At 39.0% G+C, this 21,642-nt stretch overlaps 1 protein-coding gene across 8 annotated transcripts in view; it reads left to right on the forward strand.

The window, feature by feature from the left end:
• The window catches only part of Ncoa6 (nuclear receptor coactivator 6), a 95,896-nt gene that overhangs the window by 46,607 nt on the left and 27,647 nt on the right, over positions 1-21,642 (forward strand). For 4 of the 8 annotated variants that reach the window (XM_050150709.1, XM_050150708.1, XM_050150707.1 and 1 more), the window contains 6 exons: positions 5,905-6,027; positions 9,771-9,899; positions 10,702-10,764; positions 10,883-11,749; positions 13,763-13,909; positions 18,276-19,392. In XM_050150709.1, coding sequence (XP_050006666.1) covers positions 5,905-6,027; positions 9,771-9,899; positions 10,702-10,764; positions 10,883-11,749; positions 13,763-13,909; positions 18,276-19,392 — 2,446 coding nt within the window. The remainder of the gene's footprint in view (positions 1-5,904; positions 6,028-9,770; positions 9,900-10,701; positions 10,765-10,882; positions 11,750-13,762; positions 13,910-18,275; positions 19,393-21,642) is intronic. The other 4 variants (XM_050150714.1, XM_050150713.1, XM_050150711.1 and 1 more) reach the window with 3 other exon arrangements.

Below are 21,642 nucleotides of genomic sequence, written 5' to 3' on the forward strand. Positions count from 1 at the left end.
TTCAATTCCACTGGTCAGCCTGTTTGTTTTTATACCAATAGCAAGCTGTTTTCCTTACTGTAGCTCTATATTAGAGCTTGATATCAGGGATGGTGATGCTTCTGAAAGTTCCTTTATTGTACAGGATTATTTTGGCTATTTTGGTTTTTGTTTTTCCATATGAAGTTGAGTGTTGTTCTTTCAGAGTCTGTGAAGATTTCAAGGTCTGGGATTTTGATGGGGATTGCATTGAATCTATAGCTTGTTTTTGGTAGGATTGCCATTTTTACTATGTTGATCATACCTATCTAAGAGCATGAGAGATCTTTTCATTTTCTTATATCTTCCATAATTTCTTTCTTCAAAGACTTAAAGTTCTTGTCATAAGTCTTTCATTTCTTTGGTTAGTGTTACCCCCAAGATATTTTGTGTTATTTGTGACAATTGTAAATGGTAATGTTTCTCTGATTTCTTTCTCAGCACCTTTAGCATTTGTATATAGGAAGGATACTGATTTTTTTAAAATATTTATTTATTTATTATGTATACAATATTCTGTCTGTGTGTGTGCCTGCAGGCCAGAAGAGGGCACCAGACCCTGTTACAGATGGTTGTGAGCCACCATGTGGTTGCTGGGGATTGAACTCAGGACCTTTGGAAGAGTAGGCAATGCTCTTAACCTCTGAGCCATCTCTTCAGCCCAGATACTGATTTTTTTGAGTTGATCTTGTATCCTGCCACATTTTATTAGCTATAGGAGTTCCCTCATCTAATTTTTTGGGGTCACTTATGTAAACTATCATATCATTAGCAAATAGTGAGAGTTTGACTTCTTTTCTGATTTGTATGCCCTTGCTCTCCTTTTGTTGTCTTATTGTTCTAGCTAGGACCTCAAGAACTATATGAATAGATATGGAGAGGGTGGACAACCTTGTCTTGTTCCTGATTTCAGTGGGATCACTGTGAGTTTTTCTCCATCTAGTTTGATGTTGGCTGTTGGCTTGCTGTGTATTGCCTTTACTATGTTTAGATATGTTCCTTTTATCCCTGCTCTCTCCAAAACCTTTATCATGAAGGGATGTTGTATTTTGTCGAAAGCTTTTTCAGCATCTAATAAGGTGATCATGTGGTTTTTATTTTTCAATTTGTTTATATGGTGGATTACGTTGTATGTTGAACCATCCCTGCATCTGTGGGATGAAGCCGACTTGATCATGGTGGATGATGGGTCTGATGTGTTCTTGGATTTGATTTGCCAGTATTTTATTGAGTATTTTTGCAACTTTGTTCATGAGTGAGATTGGTCTGTAATTCTCTTTTTTATATGGTGGTATCAGGATAATTGTAGCCTTATAAAGAGTTTGGTAATGTTCCTACTATTTCTATTGTGTGAAACATTTTGAAATTCTTGTAGAATTCTGAGCTGAAACCATCTGATCCTGTACTTTTTTTTGATTTGGAGACTTTTGATGACTGTTTTTATTTCTTTAGCAGTTATAGGTCTATTTAGTGTGCTCATCTAGTCTTGATTTAATTTTGGTAAGTGATACTTATCCAGAAAGTTGTCAGTTTCCTTTAAGTTTTCCAATTTTGTGGAGTACAGGTTTTCTAAATATGACCTGATGATTCTCTATTTCTTCCGTGTCTGTTATGTCCCCCTTTTCATTTTTGATTTTGTTAATTTAAAATTCTCTCTCTCTTTCTTTTTTTTTTTTTTTTTGTTTTTCGAGACAGGGTTTCTCTGTAGCTTTGGTGCCTGTCCTGGAACTAGCTCTTGTAAACCAGGCTGGCCTCGAACTCCCAGAGATCCCCCTGCCTCTGCCTCCTGAGTACTGGGATTAAAGGCGGGTGCCTAGAATTCTCTCTCTGCCTTTTGGTTAGTTTGAATAAAGGTTTGTCTATTTTGTTGATTTCCTAGACGAACCAACTCTTTGTCTCATTGATTCTTTGCATTGTTTTCTTTGTTTCTATTTTGTTGATTTCAGCTCTCAAATAGATATTTGATTATTTCCTGCCATCTAGTTCTCTTGGGTGAGTTTGCTTCTTTTTCTTCTCAAGTTTTCAAATGTTCTGTTAATTCACTAGTGTGGAATTTTTCCAGCTTCTTTATGTAGGCATTTAGTGCTCTGAACTTTTCCTCTTAATACTGCTTTCATTATTGAATCCCATAAATATGAGTATGTTGTGTGGTCATTTTCATTGAATTTTAAGAAGTCTTTAATTTTTCCCTATATTTCTTCCTTGACCCATTGATGATTCAGGTGAGCATTGTTTAATTTCCATGTATTTGTGGGCTTTCTGGAATTAGTGTTGCTGTTGAATTTTACTTTTAAGCCATGGTGATCTGATAAGATACATGGGGTTATTCCAATTTTTTTGTATTTGTTGAGGTTTGTTTCATTACCGAGTATGTGGTCAATTTTTGAGAAGGTTCCATGAGGTACTGAAAAGACGGTATATTCTTTTATGCTTGGATGGAATGTTCTATAGATGTCTGTTAAGTCCATTTGAGTCATAACATCAGTTAGTTCCCTTATTTCTCTGTTAATTTTTTGTCTGACAGACCTGTCCAATGGTGAGAGTGGAGGGTTGAAGTCTCCCAATTAGTGTGTGGGGTTTAAGGTATGATTTAAGCTTTAGAAGTGTTTCTTTTACATATGAGGGTGCCCTTGTATTCAGGGCATAGATGTTCAGAATTGAGATTTCCTCTTGATGGATTTTTCCTGTGACTAATATGAAGTGTCCTTCTTTGTCTCTTTTGATTGATTTTGGTTTGAAGTCTATTTTGTTAGGTATTAGGATAGCTACACCAGCTTCTTTCTTAGGTATGCCTGTGTCTTTTTATAGGTGAGTTGAGTCAATTTATATTAAGGGATATTAATGACCAGTGATTGCTATCTCCTGTTAATTTAGTTTTTATTGTTGGTGATGTTATTCCCTTCTTTGGAATTTGTTGCTGTGAAATTAATTGTCTGTGTTTTTATTGATGTAGCCAACTTCCTTGGGTTGGAGTTTTCCTTGTAGTACTTTGTGTAGGGCTGGGTTTGTGCCTAGGTATTGGTTAAATCTGGTTTTTGTTTTGTCCAACTATGGTGATTGAAAGTTTTGCTGGGTATAGTAGCCTGGGCTGGCATCAGTGGTCTCTTAGTGTCTGCATAATGTTTGACCAGGACCTTCTGGCTTTCATTGTCTCCAATGAGAAATCAGGTGTAATTCTGATAGGTCTGCCTTTATATGTTACATTGCCTTTTTCCTTTGCAGCTCTTAATATTCTTTCTCTATTCTGTATGTTTAGTGTTTTGATTATTACCTTGTGCCAGACTTTTTAAAATGGATGCTGGAAACTAAATTCGGGTCCTGAGCAATCACTTTACCATCTGAGCTATTTCCCTGACCTCTTTGCTTTTTGAGACAAGGTTTCTCTGTAACTTTGGAGCCTATCCTGGAACTGGCTTTTGTAGACCAGGCTGGCGTCGAACTCAGAGATCTGCCTGCCTCTTTCTCATGAGTGCTGGGATTAAAGATGTGCACCACCATTGCCATGCTGAGAATGTTTAAACGAGAAATGCTATTACTTGATGTTACTTCAAAACTCTTCTGCTGAGTGAAGTAACTCACATCTGTAATTCCAGCACTTAGGCTGAGGCAGTAGGATTGCTACAAATATTAAGGCTACAGAGTAAGATCCTGTCTTTTTTTTTAAAGATTTGTTTATTTATTATGTATTACAGTGTTCTGTCTGCATGTATGCCTGCAGGCCAGAAGAGGGCACCAGATCTCATAAATGGTTGTGACTCACAATGTGGGTGCTGGGAATTGAACTCAGGACCTCTGGAAAAGCAGCCAGTGCTCTTAACCTCTGAGCCATCTCTCCAGCCCCAAGGTCTTGTTTTTAAATAAAGAAATAAAGACACCTCCCACCCCCCCAAAAAAAGGAAAAAAAATGCTTCTACTTAAAGTATCTTAACAAATTTAGTATATTAATAGTTCCTTTCCAGTGGTGAGACCTCCAAATCCCATGTTTTCTTTGATTTTCACTCCTGATTCCTATAAATAAGTCTGAGTATTTTACAGCCTCTAATGATTGTTCCTTTATTGGTAGGATGTTGTTAGTCCCCTAGTTAAACTTTACACAGAAAGCTCAGTGACAGGACAGAGGAAAGTATCTTCCTATTAGCTTCTTGCTTTATCTTCAGACTGGTACCAAGATCCTAAGCTATGAAAGGAGTTGGGGAATACAGTCGTTCAAATCCCCAGTGATAGGCGAGCTTATTTTAACTGTCCACAAGGTGAAAATATCTTCTATGGAATATCCTATATTAGTCAAAATTGTGGATTAAGTGCAAGAAGCTCTTGGAAACTTGTTTCAGCAGCTGTTTCCCATTAGGCCTAGGAAGATTTTGGTTTCCTTAGAATCTGTTTAATTGAAACAATCCTATTGATATTATTGCCTACTAGGTGAAACTCAAAGAGAGAAAATATTGAGCTGATTTAGCAGATAAGAACACTTGCTGCTCTTGCAGAAGCCCTGGCTTCGGTTCCCAGCACCCACATAGTGGCTCACAACCATCTATAACTTCAGTTCTGGGGATCCAGTACTCTCTTTTGACTTCTTTTGGTACTGTATAAATATGGTACACATACATGCATGTAGGCAAAAGACTCACAAACTTTTATTTATTTATTTATGTATTTATTTTGCTTTTGTTTTTTTTGAAACAGGATTTCTCAGTGTAGCCCTAGCTTTCCTGGAAATCACTCAGTAGACCAGGCTGGCCTTGAACTCACAGAGATCTGCCCCCCCCCCTCTCTCTCTCTCTCTCACACACACACACACACACACACACACACACACACACACACGCACACACACTGACATACGCATGCGTGCACACCAGTACAAAAGATGTAATGCATAGGTACAACACATGCTTACCATGCAGAAGACCCTGGATTCAATACCCAGCATTGCCCATTGAAAACCTATTCACATGCTGGTCTTACTTTGTGTCACGGAGGTAGAAGAAACTTCTGTCCTTGTCATTAGATGACATCTCTACCACAAACCTGTAGGGATCATTTTGTTGTTCGATGTTTTGTTTTTGAAATAGGATCTTGTATTACCATAGGCTCCAACAGTCTTCCTCCCTCCACCTCTGGGGGGCTGGAATAAGAGGCATGTTCTACCACTCTAGGTTTGTGCAGTGCTGGGAACAGAACCCAGGACTTTGTACATGCTAGGCAAGGACTCTGCCAACTGAGTTACAGTCTCAATACCTGGAAACCTTTTTACATTGTGGTTATTGAAAGAAAATCTGTGCTGTTTATCACAAGTTCTGCTGTCTCTACACCCAATGTAACAGTGATCCCATACTACCCTGCCGTCTCTCCCCATTGAACTTCCTATCTTCATTGAACTTCTTATCTTCTGATTATAAACTCCCAGAAGGAAATGAAGAATTTTGAGTTTCTGACAGTTTCTTCCACTCCCTTTCCTTCCTGTCATCCTTCCCCTGCCCACACACAATTTGTGGTCCAGTTGAAAAATCAATATCCAGTCTTTGAAGCCCTCTGACACTGAGCAACTTCATTAATAATGTAAGAACTGATTATGCTCTCCTTGGGCTTGCTCAGATGGAACGATCTGCATAGGCTAGGATTTTAGTTTCCTGTAATTCCAACATTCTGGAGATAGAGGTTGGGAAGTCTTGAATTTAGAGCCAGTATATAATGAGCTATATAATGGGCTATAATGAACAGTTAGGGTCAGGGTTCTAATACTGAGCTATCCCTTTTTTATAGTGGTAAACTTAATATTAATTCTTCACAAACAGAAAAAAAAATAGTTCTTCTGTAACTGTCTTTAAGCAAGATATGTATTTTACTATGACTACTTACATTTCATAACTTTACTGTCATTTTCAGGGGAAGGTGCTATCAACCTGGCTTTGGGTCAGAACCGAAGCCAGGATGTGAGAATGAATGGACCCATGGCGTCTGGAAACTCGGTTAGGATGGAGGCAGGATTTCCCATGGCAAGTGGTCCAGGTGAGGCCTCCTACTCACTTGTGGGACACTTTACCAGTTTCCTTCTTTAGACTTTGAATTCACAGAGATCCTCCTCATTCTGCCTCCCAAGTACAGGGATTACAGGTATGTACCTCCACCACCAGGCATCGACTTGATTTCTTAAGGTGTAAGTCTTGCCATCTAAATGGGGTGTATAGCATACCTACTTTTATTTACTCAGTCAGAAAATTAAGGCAGGAACTACTCTCAGGAAGGTTACAATAACAAAGCAAGGCTAAGGTCTTTACAGTATTTGGCTTAAAATCTGATGAACACTGAGTCATGGAGTAAACATTTATTAAGTACTAATGTATGACAGGATCTATGCTAAATATTCGAAATGGAAACAAGTAAGACATATTCTACCCTCAAAATGTTTATAGTATAGTAGAGGATGTGACTTTCCACCTTGTACTTTCTCTGAGTCTGAGAATATGTAAGCAGAGTTCCTTTGTCTCATGTGAAATCTTCATGTCTGTGGGATAATGTATTTTTATGTATTTAGAATTTGAGAAAGTTGGCTGGAAGTGGTGGACATGCCTGTGCAAGAGGCTAAGGTAGAATGATCACAAAGGGGGAGGGAAGAATTTAAAAAGAGATACAAATGGTTTCTTTCCTTTTCTAGTAATCCTGAAATTTCTCCTTCAGAGATGAAAGTCAACATTCCATGATTCACAAGACATTAGAATTGAGTTGGCTCTTACTTTTAAAAGCTGGGAAATTGTGGGATTTGTGGAAAGGAAGCGATTTGTCCCAGGTCAAGTAGCAGTGGGCTAATATTCCAGATATTCTCGCTCTCAGGTCAGTGGTCTTTTTAATGCACTGTTGGCTTTGAAACCTTTGAAGCTTCAGGAGTCTATTCAGATAAAGAAAGTCACAGCTGCGTGGTTGAAGAAACTATATGCAGTCAGTTGCTCCATCCCTGACGACCATAGTATTGTTTGAAAGAGATGCAGCAGGAGGAGCTGAGGGATGGCTCAGTGGTTAAGAGCACTTGTTCTTGCAGAGGTACTGGGTTTGTTTCTCAGTAACCACACACAGTGCTCACAGTTGTCTGTAACCCCAGTTTCAGGGAATCTGATATCTTCTTCTGACCTCCATAGGCACTGGACACACACTTGGTGTACAGACATATACACAGACAAAACATTCATACACATAAAATACATCTTTTTTTAATGCAGAAAGGTAGAGGAACTCCCACTTATATACTGCTGTTCTGAACTATAAGCAAAAATTTGGCATAACCAGGCAAAGTGGTGCCTGCCTTTAATTCTAGCACTTGAGAAGCAAAGATAGGCAGATTTCTGTGAGTTTGAGGCCAGCCTGGTCTACATAGTGGATTTTAGGACAGCCAGGGCTATCTAGAGAGACTCCACCAAAACTAAAAAACAAAGAACTTGCATAGAATTAGAATTGGGTTTTTATACTGCCTGTACATTTTATGTTTACCTCAAACTATTTACTGTATTTCACTGAACTATAGTATATGTTTTATTTCCCTGAAATATAGTATGTATATTTCATCTTTATTTTTAAAATAAAATAAGACCTGTAATCATTGGAGCTTATGCTTGATGGTGAGCACTCTCATAAAGCAGGTACCTGTTCCTTAACTTCCTCACACATGCATAGACAAGTTCTCTGTTGTTGAACTCCATCACTGTTGTTGAACAGCCCTCACTGTTTTATACATATGTCAAAGTCTACTGTTGGACTGATGTGAAGTATCATATCATTCATGTGCATGTCTAACCTGGTGACTTATGTAGACCTGGTCCCCCATACAGCTCTGAGCAACTATTAAGGCAGCTTGGTAATAGGTGACTGGGTGGTGGTGGCGCATGCCTTTAATCCCAGCACTCAGGGAGGCAAAGGCAGGCAGACCTCTGTGAGTTTGAGGCCAGCCTGGTCTACAGAGTGAGTTCCAGGACAGCTAAGACTACATAGAGAAACCCTATCTCAAAAGACAAAAATTAAAAAAAAATAGTCATAAGTGGTACCATTACCAATTCTAAAAGAATGAAGGTCAGAAGTACAGTAGGAAAAACCTAGCCACTGTACATGTCCTTAGAGTGAAGAAATAAGTAAACTTGACACGAACGCCAGGGAATCTGGGTTCTGATCTCAACTTCTGCCTATGGGCACTAATACTTTCTGGTCTTAGGTGACCGTGATCTCAACTTCTGCCTATGGGCACTAATACTTTCTGGTCTTAGGTGACCGTACACATCTTCAGTTATATCCTGGACACAGTGTTAGAGATCCCATCAAGTCTTGAATTGTTGAGACACTTGTTAAACTTAGGCCAGCATGATGATTCCAACATCTAGTATCTGGCTAGTGTTCCAGTGCTGTGAGTTCATTACCACATAGAAAACCTTGAAGCAAATGGATTTAGGTTAAATTGGTATTTAATGGAAGATACTGGTTGTGATCATTTACAACACAAAGTATCAGGCTAATTAGTTAGTGATGACCTATAGTTACCATGGTATTTTAACCTCCACTTATTTCTTTATACCAGCTATATTTTAAAATTTCTTTTCTCACCTGTCTATTGGACCTTAATGTATGCAAATGAAGTTTTGTAGTAAGTTAAATTGAGTTGAGAAAATCTGGGCAGTGGTGGCACACACCTTTAATCCCAACACTTAGAAGGCAAAGGCAGAAGGATCTCTGTGAGTTCAAGGCCAGCCTGGTCTACAAGAGCTAGTTCCTGGACAGGCCCCAAAGCTACAGAGAAACCCTACTACACAGCTACTCACAGAAAACAATCATTGGCCCCAAATACCTACCAGCCAAGAATGAAACCTTTAATTAAATGATTATTATGGTATACCCCCAAATTTTGATATTTGCTAAGAGCAAAAAAGAAAAAAGGGCTTTAATTTAGGTTTAGTTGCTAAGAGAAGTAGTGCCAAGATTTATTGATAAGACATTCTAGATACATAATTCTAAAGTTACTTAATATTGTTTCAGAGGAAATGTAAGGTTTCTTTCTCTAGCATGATTTCTCTACCCTATATTCTAAATGCCTTATGTTTTGAAAGGGTAATCAGATGGAAATTGAAAAGTGTTTAGATTTTAGAATGGGGATATTATATATCTATCAAATTTTGTGAAATATGTCCATTATAAATGTTGGAAGGAAAGCTCTCAGGTATTAGTGGTAAACATCAGTGAAAACTAATGAGCTAATAGTTTGACTTAAGAATTGAGAAAAAGGACTAGGTGTGGTGCATGCCTTTAATCCTAGTCCTCAGAAGGCAAGCAGGTGGATCTTTATGAATTTGAGGCCAACCTGATCTATATAGCAAGTTCTAGGCTAGCCAAGGCTATATAAGAGACCCTGTCTCACAAACATCTGTAACCCTACTTCCAGGAGATTCAGCAGGTCTTCTGGCTTCCACAAACACCAGGCATGTGTGTGATGCACGTACATGTACATGCAGGCCAAACATTCATAGACAAAATTTTTCTATCTAAAAAGTTATTAAAAGAAAGTTTTTGTATCTTTTAGAATTTCTAAACTATGTCATTAAAAATTATAAGATGAGTGTGGTGTCTCACCTGTAATCTCAGCCCTTACAGAAACAATTACCATGAGTTGCAGACCATTCTGGTCATTAAAGTAAGATCTCATCTCAAAAAACAAACACCACACGCACACAAATTTGCCAGCTTCAGTATGTTATTCTAGGTACTTTTTTTTCTTCTAGGATTAATAAGGATGACGAGCCCTGCCACTGTTATGATGCCCCAGGGTGGGAACATGTCATCTTCCATGATGGCCCCAGGCCCCAGTCCAGAACTGCAGCCCAGGACTCCTCGCCCTGCTTCTCATTCAGGTAGTGTGACTTCCACTCATTGAGAGTTAAAGAGAGGGGGCTACTTACAGATACAATTGAGATTTAGTCATTGATGTTTAACTTCCAACTACTTAGTTCCAGTGTTTACCTTCCTTACAAAATCTACTATGAATTTCACAGCTAAACATTTCTTCTCCAATTTTCTTCTTATTTTCTTACCAGCTATGTCCTAATATTCTCAAGAAGTATGCTGTCTTAGTTGGGGTTTCTATTACTCTGAAGAGACACCATGACCACAGCAACTCATATAAAGGAAAACATTTAGTTGGGGCTTGCTTACAGGTTCAAAGGTTTAGTCCTTTGTCATCATAAGAAGTAGACTTGGTGCTAGAGAAGTAGCTGAGAGTTTTACATCTGAATCAGCAGGCAGCAGGAAGAAAGAGTAACACTGGGCCTGTCTTGAACACTTGAAACCTCAAAATCCACCCCCAGTGACACCTTTCCTAACAAGGCCATGCCTCCTAATTGTGCCACTCCCTTTGAGAGCCTTGGGGGCCATTTTCATTCAAACCACCACAAATACTTTGACATGCTTAATTCTATAAGAAATATCATGACAAAAAAAATATGACAGAATTTTGAAGGCATATGAATTTGGTAAATGTTTCATAAGTTAGCATGTTGGCAGCACTAAGCTTCCTCCAGTAAAGAAGAAACTTGTTTGAAATCATTAGGTCTAGCATTTCCCAAACCTAGTTAACTATTTTATTTTGTTTTCCTTTAACAGTATTTGGCCAGAAATACAATTTTGAAAATCTTGTTGTCTATATTTTATGTTTAGGGTGCCTTACCACCAATGAGCCATCAGCTGTCTTTAAGACAGGATTCATCTTTATATCTGTTGGTATGCTGTTCTTAGAAGATACTCAAGAGCATGGTGATATCAATGGTACCAGCAGATCTAACCCAGTGTGTTTTGATGAATTGCAGTAGATTAATTATTATTCACTATCTTTAAACAGATGCAATGGATCCACTTCTCTCTGGACTCCATATACAGCAGCAGAGTCATCCCTCAGGATCTTTACCTCCAGCACATCACCCAATGCAGCCTGTTCCTGTGAACAGACAAATGAACCCAGCTAATTTTCCCCAGCTGCAGCAACAGCAGCAGCAGCAACAACAACAGCAACAGCAGCAACAGCAGCAGCAACAGTTGCAGACAAGACCTCCACAGCAACATCAGCAGCAACAGCCACAGGGGATTCGTCCACAGTTTACTGCTCCAACTCAGGTGCCTGTTCCTCCAGGCTGGAACCAGCTGCCTTCAGGAGCCCTACAGCCTCCGCCAGCCCAGGGCTCTCTGGGCACAATGACTGCAAACCAAGGGTGGAAGAAGGCTCCCTTGCCTAGCCCAATGCAACAACAGCTTCAGGCAAGACCTTCCTTAGCCACGGTACAGACACCTTCTCACCCTCCCCCTCCTTATCCCTTTGGCAGCCAGCAAGCCTCACAAGCCCATACAAACTTTCCTCAAATGAGCAACCCAGGCCAGTTCACAGCTCCTCAGATGAAGAGCTTGCAGGGAGGGCCCTCCAGGGTCCCAACCCCCCTGCAACAACCCCACCTCACCAACAAGTCTCCTGCCTCCTCACCCTCCTCCTTCCAGCAGGGATCCCCTGCATCCTCCCCAACGGTTAACCAAACTCAGCAGCAGATGGGACCAAGGCCACCTCAAAATAACCCACTTCCCCAGGGATTTCAGCAGCCTGTCAGCTCTCCAGGTCGGAATCCTATGGTTCAACAGGGAAATGTGCCACCTAACTTCATGGTGATGCAGCAGCAGCCACCAAACCAGGGGCCACAGAGTTTACACCCAGGCCTAGGAGGTGAGGAACACTAACAACCTTGTGTTGGTAAATTTACTGGAAATTTGAGTAGAATGTCAGGTTTTAGTGTTAATGGTGGGAGTAAAATGAGGATATAATCATTTGGTTTTGTGATATGGTGATGACACTTGATATATAATTTAGTTAACTTAATGTATTTTTCTTGATTACTGTGTAACATCTTATTGGTTAAATATAAGCTAGCTCTCTGGATAAAAATGAAGGTAAAAGTCAAAATAGAGATGTTTGTTTTGTTTCAAATTACTTTTGATTAATCTTGTACTTGTAAATTAAAATGTCCAGACCAAACATGTATTTTATTAATAATTTAAACTTCTCATTTGTTGAAGGATTAAGATTATACAGTTGAACAAAGATGAAAAGTACAGGGTTTTATTGGGGAAAATGCCCTTCTACTTATCAATTTTGATAATCCTAGTTAGTAAAATAGTAAGCATGGTATTTGTTAAGCTTGATTAAAGTATTAAAGAGGACTAAGTTCAAAAATCTTTACTTTTATAGTTTTATAATGCCAATGCCTACTCCTTAGAGAGGGAATTCCACTAGTTATACCTAAAGGAGATTTATTTATTTATTTTGTAAGGTGCCTCTTGTATGAAGAAAAAGCAATGGAACTTAATGTGTGAGAGGTAAAACGATTACAGTAAAACTTATCCATCTCCATGTTTATTATTTATTCTTATTAATCATTGATCTAGTGCACATGACTGTGCTTGGAGCTTTTCAGTAAGGCATAGAGAGTGTCAGTAAAACTCATTTAATTTAAGAATATCCCCCACCAAAAGACACCCATTGCCTACCCAGAAAAAAACCCTTGCATCTTCAATGCAACATAGCAAAGGCATGCTCCCATGATTTCTGGTGAAATTAAGTTGCTCATCAGTCCTTTCACTCTCTTTTAATTGATTTTGATGAAATACAGGCTCTAATATTTTAATTCTAAGACATTTTTAGAAAATGTAAGAATGTTTCTCCTTCAAACTTCACTATTCTGGGCATCTAGCCCTAGACCAGTGGAATCTGGGTAGTCCCTTCTACAGATATGATTACTGACTTAATTACAATGAAAGCATGTAAATGGGGGCTTGTTGCTGCTAATGGAAGGACAAATGCATATTTGTCTACAAAGAGTTTTTCAGGGCATTGAAAATTTGGCCCTAATAAACAAATTTTAAGAGAACTTTAGGTATTGTTGCTTTCTTAGAGCAGTTGCTATGCTCGCCTAGGTGGTCTGACCACATCAAGACCTGCGGTATGCACACGAGTGTATCTGAGATTCTCTTTATTGCAAACTTGTTTTCTGAAACTAGGCCTTCCAAAAGGATGTAAACTTGAGTAAGATTACATTAGAGCATAATTTTTGGTACCATAGCTATCAGAATCACAGCAGATCTTACAAGAGAAAGGCATAAGTTTAATACAGCCTCACTTTGAAGCTCCTGTGAACTCGTCTCTTCCAAAGAGATAAGCACAACACTGGTGGGGGAGGGAGATTTTTCTGCAAAGATTATCATCCATTTTCCTCAAAGAGGGGGAAAAAATCACCCATCTATCCTTAATCGGGACACAACTCTTTCTTTTATAGTATTTCATATCAGTTTGTTTGAACATGAGAGAATTTAGCATATTCCTTTGGTGCCTGTGTTATATAAATGTTGGGAGTCCATAGTATTACAGAGAAGTGAGCCCTCAAACCTTGCTATGGTATGGCCTTAGATCACATGTAGAGAGCAGATTGCCATCTTTTCCTTGGCATGTTCTAAGTGTAAATTTTTTAGTATTTCTTTTTAATTTTGACAGTGCTCATGTAAGGGATTGTATTGATTTTTTTAACCATCTTTCCCAACCTTATTATTAAAGATCCTACCAGTGTGACAGAAAGAGCTAAGCCAGTGGAAACTTCATGCAGCTCATCCTTCCTTATTCATTCCATATCTCAACAAGAGTATAAATTTGCTAGGTAACTTGCCTTACTCATTGTTTTCTATTAAGGAATGCCTAAACGCCTCCCACCTGGCTTCTCAGCAGGACAGGCCAATCCGAACTTTATGCAAGGTCAGGTGCCTTCCACCACAGCAACCACCCCTGGGAATTCAGGAGCCCTTCAACTGCAAGCAAATCAAAATGTCCAGCATGCAGGTGTGTGTACTTTGATTTAATTAGTTATGTTTATTGTGCATTGATGATGTGCTAAATACCTTGATACATAGAGATATATAAATGAACAAGTTCTTTAATTTCTCACATATAGATAATCTTTAGGAAATATGGAAAATAAGTTATTTTTTTCAAGAACCAGGAAACACCTTAGGAAAGAAAGTAAAACTTCAGTTAGAGAAGGAGTCATACACATGCATGAACACATATACACACACGCACACTTTTCTGTAGCACGAGTAATAAAAACCCAGAGACAGATATTGGGGTTCAAGCTAAAGATCAGAAAAGCAAAGCAGCCAGCCTCTAGAAAAGTCTTACCTCTACCAAGGCTGGACAACTGTAGATTGAGCCCAGAGCCTTGGTTTTTATTATTCGTGCTTCACTTTTCTTTCTGTAAAGGGCTAAATAGTAAATAGCTTAGGTCATTCAGCCTGTATTGCAGTTATTCAACTCTACTTAGTGAGGACAACAGTATTCCAAATCCTTGCCTGTTTTCAAAACAACCATAGGCCTGATTTGCTGAACCCTGAATTAGAACTTGCTCAGGTAAAAGGTATTTCTGGGAAAGGAAACCATAAATTCATAGTTATATGGGTATTTGGCATGTTTGAATATCTACAACTTTTTGGGGTTTTTTGTTGTTGTTGTTGATGGTGGTGGTGGTGGTGGTTTTGTTTTGAGACAGGATTTCTCTGTAGCTTTGGAGACTGTCCTGGAACTAGCTCTTGTAGACCAGGCTGGTCTCGAACTCACAGAGATCCGCCTGCCTCTGCTTCCTGAGTGCTGGGATTAAAGGCGTGCGCCACCACCACCCAGTGAATATCTACAACGTTTAAAATCTCTGGATAGTACATATTATCTTCATTTATGCTGAATATCTGAATTCTGGTATGCATTATGGTACTTCTCCAATTCAGTTAGTACTAAAAGTATAGTATACATAAGAAAGTTTGGAGAGAGCTGGAGAGATGGCTCAAAGGTTAAGAGCAGTGATTGCTCTTCCAGAGGTCCTGAGTTCAATTCCCAGCAACGACATGGTGGCTCACAACCGTCTGTAATGAAAGCTGGTGCCCTCTTCTGGCCTGCAGGCATACATGCAGACAGAACACTGTAAACAAAATAAAGATGAAAGAGAGAGAGAGAGAGAGAGAGAGAGAGAGAGAGAGAGAGAGAGAGAGAGAGAGAGAAAAGGAAAAAAAGAAAGTTTGGAGAGAGGTAACATACAGTGGATTAGCTAATAAGTACTCATTAAAGCAGTTTTGTAAGCCCAAATTTCATGTTTCTGAGTTTCTTCTGATTGCTTAGGAACTAAGAAATTTTTTGCCCCTTCTCATTGAAGTAGTTTGGACTAAGTTATCTTAAATTTTTCTGAACACCAACTTTCATTGTAAATTGCTTAAAGAATGAAAAAATTCTAGGGCCTGCAAGATGTCTCAGCAGGTTGTAGCCTTCCTTGCCAATGGGCATAAATGCACATACATTACACATCAGATACACATATAACAATAACAATAAATAGATAAAAATTTATTTTTTCAAGAAATAAGAATGAGGGACTAGAGTGATGACTTTGTGTTTACAAAGGTTTTCTACTCTCCCAGAGAACCTCCACGTAGTTCTCAGTCTCTGTGTCCATCACTCACACCTCCTGTACTTATGGCTCCAAGAGCTCTGGCACCCTCCTCTGACTCCATGGGCACCCATACACATGTGGCTTGCATTCACACAGATACATATACATAAATAAAAATTTTTTAAAAATTAGTAAGTGTGAGGCTTGGCATGGTGGCACACGCCTTTAATCTTAATGCTCATGAGGCAGAGGTGGAAGGATCTCTTGAGTTTGAGGCCAGCCTGGCCAATATAGTTCCAATATAGCCAGGACTATATAGAGAGACCGTGTCTCAAAAGAGAAAAAAGAATGGGAAAAATTTTTGACTTAATAATTAAAAAGTTCATACTGTCTCTTGAAGGAACTATTTGATTTTTTTCTATCTTCTAATATAAAACTGCATTTCTGAATTATGTGAGTTAATGTTTTATAGGAGGTTTAAAAATGTATAAAATTCATAATTCTTGTGACTGAAGAGATGGCTCAGTGATTAAGAGCACTGGGTTCTCTTCCAGAGAACTGGGGTTGCTTCCCAGCATTTGCATGGTGGCTCACTACAATTTCAGGGAATCTGAATCCCTCTTCTGGCCTCCAAGGCACCAAGCATAAATGTAGTGTATAAACATATATATAGGCAAAACAACCTGTACACATAAAATAAAAATGATTTTTTTAGCTTATAATTTTTCCCACACTGTTTATCTTTTTAAATGAAGACTTCCATATGTACCTACCATTTTGTTTTCTCCATTTAGTCTTTCTAAAGCAACATCCTCTTGTTTGTCATTCTAGTCTGTTACCCTGTTTTATTTTTATGTTAACTTTTATTATTTTTTTAAATATTTATTTATGTATTATGTATACAATATTCTGTCTGTGTGCATATCTGCAGGCCAGAAGAGGGCACCAGACCTCTTTACAGATGGTTGTGAGCCACCATGTGGTTGCTGGGAATTGAATTCAGGACCTTTGGAAGAGCAGGCAATGCTCTTAAACCACTGAGCCATCTCTCCAGCCCCTTAACTTTTGTTATTTACTGAAAAATTATCTTTTTATATTTTGTCTCTTGCCAACTATGCTCTAAAGGAGTAAAGGTCTTACCTATCCTGTTTACTGATACTAAATCAGCACTGAAAGTACCCATACTTATTGGATACTCAATAAATAATTGTTGCTTGAATGACTGTATACTTGTATATGCAATGTACATGGCATATACAATGGTCATGGAGTTCAAGTTTGAATTTATGAGGCTGGTTCAGAAAGCCTTCCTGAAATTCAGAAATACTTGTGATAGTGTGAATGGACTAGTTTTGTAAATTCCTTAGACTGACACTTTATAGTGCCTATTTAAAGTAAAATAAATAAACAAACATAAATAAATAGAATGACAGAGATAGAGCATGATTTGTTTGGTAAAGAGCTTGCTGTAGAAACTTGAGAACCACAGTTTGGGTCCCAAGAACCCACATAAAAGCTGAGTGAGTGTGGCAGCTACCTATAGCTGCCACGCACATATACAAACATACATCAAAATGACAGGAATAAAATAAACTGCATGAGCTCAACTGATGTATAACTCAGTAGTAGAGTTATTGCCCAGCATGTAAGAGGCCTTTAGGTTCATTGTTTTTATTTTTGATGTTTTGAGATAGGATCTCACTATGTAGCCTAGGCTCACCTTGAATTTATGACAGTTCTCTTGCCTCAGCCCCCCAGGTGCTAGGATTCCAAGCATGAGCCACTATACTCAGCTGAGAATTTTTTTAAGCCAAACATAATAGTGCACATAAACACAGGTTGGATCACATTGTTTCAGAGCAGCCTGCTGTATAGTGAGGCCCTGTCTCAGCAGAACAAGCAGTAAGCTTGAGGGTGACTCAGGTGAGGTAGAGTGGGAAGGTAGCTCTCATAGAATGCATGCTAGGTATATGGACAGCCCTGGGTTCACTCTCCAGCACCAGAGTAAGATGTGGGGATAAAGTAGGTAGCTATAGGAAAATACCAAGGGCCCAACTACAAACAATGTAACAAACCAAGACAGTACCTTTGGTTTAAAGAGAACTTAGAACATGACCCTTGTGGTCCACTAGGGACTGCCGCAGAGTAAGGTCACTAAACTCTTAGCATCCTCCTGTCCACAGCTTTCAGATTAGAAATTTTGTCATTTTTCGGTCACTTCAGTTGAAGAACCCTCTTCTTAGGAAATATTATATATTATCTTCAAAGTGCAGCAACCAGATTTCATATGTATAGGATTGAAAAGCATAATTATTTTCCCAAGAAGTATTTTTAAAATGTCTTTACAGTATTCCATCTTTTTCTAGAGGACACTGGTACATTCTTCGTTTCCTCATTTACTCACAATCGAGCTCATTTTCTAGCTCATGATATGATGATTTGTTCATTTTATTCACAATAGGTAGTTATAAGCCTTGTTATAACAGTGCTAATACTTGATTTAATTCTAAAGTGAGCTTTATTTTCTAATGTTATGTTTGAGTTACTATATAAGAGTAAAGATAATGTTCCTCCGGCTGTATGATCATGGAAAACATAAACAGTTACCCCATCCTGTATCAAACCTCCAGAGTCTAAAATACTCACAGAAAGTGTGTCAAGCACAGTACATTTATGTTGGTTATTAGATACATGGATGATGGGTGTCTTACTAAGTAAGGCAATTTGGGTATCTTAATCATGATAATTTTTTGTTCTTTATTTTTGTTTAAGGTGGTCAAGGAGCTGGTCCTCCTCAAAACCAGATGCAGGTATCTCATGGGCCACCAAATATGATGCAACCCAACCTCATGGGAATTCATGGCAACATAAACAACCAGCCTGCTGGCAGCTCTGGGGTTCCTCAGGTGACCCTGGGCAACATGCAAGGCCAGCCTCAGCAGGGCCCACCATCTCAGCTGATGGGCATGCACCAACAGATTGTACCCGCTCAGGGCCAAATGGTCCAACAACAAGGAACTTTGAACCCTCAAAACCCTATGATCCTTTCAAGGGCCCAGCTTATGCCACAGGGCCAGATGATGGTGAACCCTCAGAACCAGAATCTTGGGCCTTCACCCCAAAGGATGACCCCACCCAAGCAGATGCTTCCCCAGCAGGGCCAACAAATGATGGCACCACATAACCAGATAATGGGGCCTCAGGGGCAAGTTTTGCTCCAGCAGAACCCAATGATAGAACAAATAATGACCAATCAGATGCAGGGGAATAAGCAGCAATTTAACACTCAGAACCAATCCAATGTCATGCCGGGACCAGCACAGATAATGAGGGGACCAACTCCGAACATGCAAGGAAACATGGTGCAATTTACAGGACAGATGTCAGGACAGATGCTGCCTCAGCAAGGGCCTGTAAACAATAGTCCACCTCAAGTTATGGGAATTCAGGGGCAGGTTATGCGGCCACCAGGGCCCAGCCCACACATGGCCCAGCAGCATGGTGATCCTGCTACTACAGCAAATAATGATGTCAACTTGTCTCAGATGATGCCTGATGTTAGCATGCAACAAACCAACATGGTCCCCCAACATGTGCAGACCATGCAGGGAAACAGTGCTTCGGGAAACCACTTCTCAGGCCATGGAATGTCTTTCAATGCACCATTCAGTGGTGCACCCAATGGAAATCAGATGTCTTGTGGTCAAAATCCAGGCTTCCCAGTCAATAAGGATGTAACATTAACAAGCCCATTGTTGGTCAACTTATTGCAAAGTGACATTTCTGCAGGACATTTTGGTGTAAACAATAAACAAAATAATGCCAGTGCAAATAAACCGAAGAAGAAGAAACCGCCTCGGAAGAAGAAAACTTGTCAACAAGATCTAAAGTAGGTTATAATCAGTTAACCTCAAATATTGCTCGTTTGTTTTTGTGTAGACATTTATTGATATTTAAAATTATGACTGGCGATATGGCTCAGTAGAATGCCTGTGTACCGTGCACAAGGTCTGGACATAAACCAGTGTGGCGCTAGAGTACTCTAACCCTAACAGGGTATGGTGGCAATAGAATCAAGAATTCATCCTCTAAAAATTTGAATTTAAGAGAGTACAGTAGGATTGTCTAGCAATTATCAGCTCATAGTCTATCTTGTATTCATCTGTACTCTTTTCCATTTTCTCTTTGTTTTATAAATATGTAAATTTGCTTTGTAAATATGTCAGTGCCATTTTAAATGATATGGTTCTTTTATATAATCACAAAATAATGTTAGTGTGCCTAAAATAATTTTTTGTTGATTTGGTTTTGTTTGTTTGTTTGTTTTATTTTGTTTATTTTGAGACAGGGTTTCTCTGTTGTAGCTCTGGCTGTCCCGGAACTCAATCTGTAGACCAGACTGGGCTCAAACTCAGAGACCCTACTGCTTCTGCCTCCTGAGTGCTGGGATTAAAGGTGTGCGCTACCACCCCTGAAAATTGTTTCTTAATAGTTTCCCAATAGTGTTCACATTTTTTCTGTTTCTTTTTTCTTTTATAGTTTATTTGTTTAAGGATTCAAACAAGAGCAATACCTTCCAATTGTCTCATAGATCTCTTAATTCAGCAATCTCAGTGGGAGTAGTGTCCCTCAGCCTGAAAAGTGATCAGTGCTACCCCACTGCCATTCCACAGAGCTGAGACTTCAGGGTTATCCTGGCTCTTGGGGAATTGGAGAGACAAAATGTGTTTGGTGAAGGAAAACTGCTCATGGAGATACTCTGCCACCTCTCAATTGAAGGAAACATTTACTTATTTATATGAGTTTCTTTTCTCTAAAAGTTCCTTATCTCTAAAAGCTTAAACACATGATTGCCCCTGTTAAATCAGTTTTCCGTACAGTAAAAGTTCCCCAGAGGAGCTCTTTCATAAGCCACAATAAGAAAGATAATTAATAGTTACAGTTCATATTCTAAAGCTACATATTCAGTTATGTTTCTGACTCTTGACTAAATGTTTCCTGAAGGGATATTGTCTAAGGTGGATTTTCAGCCTTTAATCATAAAACTGGAGTTCAGAGACATTATTAACAGGGACTGATGACTAACGAACATGAAGCAGTTGTAGACAAAGTGCTAGGCCACGTATGATGACTTAAACTTATTATCACTGAGGAAGCAAAGACAGGAGGCTTGTGTGGGCTACATAGACCTTAGAGAGAAGGGGGAAGACTGACATAAAGACCAGACAGAGAGAGAGAGAACTCAAACAGGAGCCTTGTTTAAATAAGCTCAGCTTGCTACTTCTTGAATCTTAAAAGCCAGTCATTGTGTAGTAGCAACATATGTTTTCATGAGTTCAGACTTAAACGTTCCACCTCGTTTCTTAATACCTGGTCCTCAGTTAAATTCCTGCTATTATCAACCTGTCTGACTAATTTTTTTTTTAATGGTGATAGTTATTTTTTTTCTCTCTAATAGGCTGAAAAATAAATTGCAGTTATTTATTTGCCATACGTATAAATTTTTGCTCTTGTCACCAGCCTCCTAAGAGATTTTTACTGTTCACTGAACATATCTTTTAAAGGACCTTGTACACCATAGGGGTTCCTAGGAAAAAGAGACTATAGACTTAATTGAAAGATAGCCTGCCTCCAGTTCTACTGTTAGTTTACTGTGAAACCTGTCTTATACAATTATGGCTTCTGTTTTTACATCCATAATAAGAGGGGGACTGAAGCAGATAATTGAATTTAGTGGATTTCGTTTTTTTTTTTTTTTAATTTTGTTTTAGCTGTATTTTTTTTTTTAAGTGAGGATACCAGGAACTCCTCATTTGTGACTTGAAGTAAGGAATTACATAGGGAACAAAGTAGCAATGATGTGATTATATTTAGGATGTTACATGCTCACAGTTTTGGGGGTTTTCTCCTCTATTTTTTTTTATGTGTATGGGTATTTTGGATATGTGTATGTCTGTGCACCAGTGTATGTGTGTCTGGTTCCACAAGAGGCCAGAAAAGGGTGTATGGTCTCCTGGATCTGGAGTGACAGATGGTTGGTGAGTCACCATGAATGTGCTGGAGATTGAACCTGGATCCTCTAGAAAAACAGCCAGTGATCGTGATCTCTGAGCCACATCTCTAGTGGTTTTTTAAGGAA

This window comes from Alexandromys fortis, unplaced genomic scaffold (assembly GCF_014885135.2).
Source record: "Alexandromys fortis isolate MF-2015 unplaced genomic scaffold, M_Fortis_MF-2015_v1.1 scaffold_27, whole genome shotgun sequence".
NCBI lineage: Eukaryota > Metazoa > Chordata > Mammalia > Rodentia > Cricetidae > Alexandromys > Alexandromys fortis.